At 30.9% G+C, this 3028-nt stretch overlaps 1 protein-coding gene across 1 annotated transcript; it reads left to right on the top strand.

Moving 5' to 3' along the window:
* Positions 1–1428: 1428 nt before the first annotated feature.
* On the top strand, positions 1429–2488 carry LOC101496208 (uncharacterized). Its single transcript, XM_027331396.2, has 4 exons — positions 1429–1515; positions 1899–1994; positions 2076–2150; positions 2298–2488. Exons 1-4 carry the CDS (start codon positions 1429–1431, stop codon positions 2469–2471), a joined length of 432 nt encoding a protein of 143 aa, XP_027187197.2. The 3' UTR covers positions 2472–2488.
* Positions 2489–3028: the final 540 nt, after the last annotated feature.

The following is a 3028-nucleotide window of genomic DNA, read 5'->3' as shown; positions in this document are numbered from 1 at the left end:
CAAGGTTAAAATGCACTAGTGGTGTCTCAATTTATTATAAACTATCAAAATCAACAATACTAGCTCTATTCAACTATATATATGTGTCTCAATTTATTATAAACTATCAAAATCAACAAGCCACTCTCCGCAATTGTAAGAATCTATTTATTTTATTCTTTTACTTGTCTATATTCATCTATCCACACCACATTTAATCAAATAGACTGTACAATATGTATGGAAGATTTTGAAAATAATAGCATATTGTACAGTTTACCATGTGGACATGTATTTCACAAAGATTGTGTATCCACATACCTAATAGGAGCACGCGATAAAGTTTGTCCATTATGTAGACAAATAATTATTGCTTAGTTAAGAGTGTATGATCAGATTTAGAGAAAAGAGAAAGTTTAAGAATGCATTGAAATAAAGAAAAAATAATAGTATAATGTTTGTTAAGTATATAAATTTAGTCACTGGCATAATGTTAAGCATAACAGAAGAAAAGCTAATTAACCACTAATTAACAAGAAGCATCTAACTAACTAATGGATGGGCTGGATTCGGTTACTGACAAGCTGCATTTACTTGGACTATTGGAACCTGGTGATTGAGTGAATATTTTATTTTTTTAAGGAGTAATGATTAAAAAAGAGAACTGTGCTTTCCTCCACTTAGTAAATATGTCTCTCTAAACAAACAATAGGACTTACATGACTCTGTGGAATATGCATGAATTTTACACAGTAGTACATAGTAGTATGTTGCTGGTATTACTCTTGAGAAAATAGATCTGGACCTGATTCTATCTTGTCAACGAGAGAAAGACACAATTTGTTTTGAATATAGGTGGCTACTAGGACTCATGACACTACTTGGTTTTGGATCAAATCCCAACCAGGCAGCTTTATTTTCACTTTAGAATGTAATCACCCTCCCCACATGGGTGTTTGACCTCCAACTAAATTTGTTATGGTTCCCTTAAGCACATTCAATTTTAAAATACTACTCCCTCCTATCATTATTATAAGAAAAAAAAAATTGTTTTCACGATGATTAAGAAATTCAATTAAGTTAAATTAATTTTCTAGTTTTTATGTAAAACATAAGTTGTCAAATTTACTAAATTGACATTTTTGATATTTAGTAGAAAAACTCGTCCATTTCACTTTTAATGTTAAGTACTCAACTATCTGCATTAAATAATTTTGAATTAAAGGAAGAGTATATTAGGAATAATAACATTAAATAGTTCAAAAGTAGTTTACTTTTGCTTATAATAGTATCCATGATCTTAGACATGTTTTATTTGCTTAAAATAGTGATCAGAGAGAGTATGATGTATTTATGTGTGTATCTTGTATGATACAAAGTGACTTGGATCGTTCTCAAAATTCTAAAAGTCGGGCAAATCTAATAAATAATGATATTGGGAACAAGCTAATGCACAATCCAGCTGCTTTGGATCAAAGACAAGTGTTGAGAAAGTCCCTTAATTTCAAGGATTTGAGATCATATGATGGCTACTCTGTAAGTATGATAGCTGTCTGGATCCCGTTGTTAAATATATTTGTTTGTCTTGCTGCGAAAGCTTGTAGTAGTAATATTTTATGTTGAGAAGATGCAAAGGAATAAAAAAAAAAATACTACTATGGAATGAAATATAAGCAAAAAGAGTAGCTGAATAGTTGATGTAACTGATCTTAATTTTTAACTAGTTACATCAACTTTTCAGCTATCATTTTTGTTTATATTTCATTTCGGAGGGGGGCAATAGATAGAGGTGAAAGTGCAACATATCCTTATGAATATGGATAATGGATTTGACATCTTTGCTGTCTAGTTAAGTTATTCTCATTTTATCACGCACATTGTATTTTAGTTAACCTGTGATTGTGACTATGAATTTTCAGAGTCATTCTTCAGTTCTAACTGACGATGAAGGAGCAGGTGCTTACTTAAAAAAAAGTGGAAGTGAGAAACTGCGAGCAGTTCATGTGCAGAAGAAGGTTGGTGAATTACAGTTGTGCAAGTAGTGTCTGAATTTTATGATTTTCACTTCTAATCTTCTTGTTTTTAAAAATCTTCAGGTTGGACTCACTGACATGGCTAATGGATTGCACAAAGCAGTGCGGAAAGAATTGAGGCAAATGGAAACGGATCTAGTATGTGAAATGTGAATTAGTTTTATTATGTAAATTTGCTTGTTTTTATGTTCCCTTTCATGCATTCATGCATGAGCACACAATAATTGCACCCTAGTCTTGTGCACCGAAAACTTCCCTACTTTCTAATGAAACTTTCACTTTTAGGCGGCGGTGAAATCAAGGGCCTCCACTTTATCCCCAGGTGGTCGGTTGCTGTCTGATAATTCTAATGCTATTCAGACTGTTTCTTCAGTCAGACGGAGCTATGAATCTGAATTGGAACAGGTATTAGAAGTTAATAATTTTTTTATAAAATATATTGTCTCCTTCATGTTTTAACATTTGCATTTTTGTTTTGTTTTTAGTTGAGTAGAGTGAAATTCTTAGTAGTAGTGAATTAGTGATTGCTAACTGCATAGTGTTCTAATATACCTCCTCCTGTAGTTGATTTTTTTCCTCTGGTGTTTATGTAAAAACGACAAGCATCAAATGTGCAAGCTTTCTCATTTAGGTTTAATACGTCGGATTTTTAAATTGCCTGCAATAGTTGATATCTGTGTAGATAAACACTATTTCTACAAAACCTTGAGTTGTGTACACGGAATAGTTATGTAGCTAGTTTTTTTATTTTAAAGTAAGTTATGTAGCTAGTTAAGAACTTACGTTCAGCAAAAAACAAATAGAATTGAACTTTTTTCCTCGTATCTATTTTATTTTAATATTTATGAGAAATATTGAGAAAAAATGACTATGTTGTAGTACTTTTAGTTTTTATAATTTGATATATTAATTGGTCACTGCACTTTTAAATGATCAAATATATGAAATTATAAATGAAATCACATCGAATAAAAAATCTATTTTCCATTTTATATATTTACAACAAAAGTGTACAT

This window comes from Cicer arietinum, unplaced genomic scaffold, assembly GCF_000331145.2.
Source record: "Cicer arietinum cultivar CDC Frontier isolate Library 1 unplaced genomic scaffold, Cicar.CDCFrontier_v2.0 Ca_scaffold_5799_v2.0, whole genome shotgun sequence".
Classification (NCBI taxonomy): domain Eukaryota; kingdom Viridiplantae; phylum Streptophyta; class Magnoliopsida; order Fabales; family Fabaceae; genus Cicer; species Cicer arietinum.
This window is presented reverse-complemented; position numbering and strand designations above follow the sequence as displayed.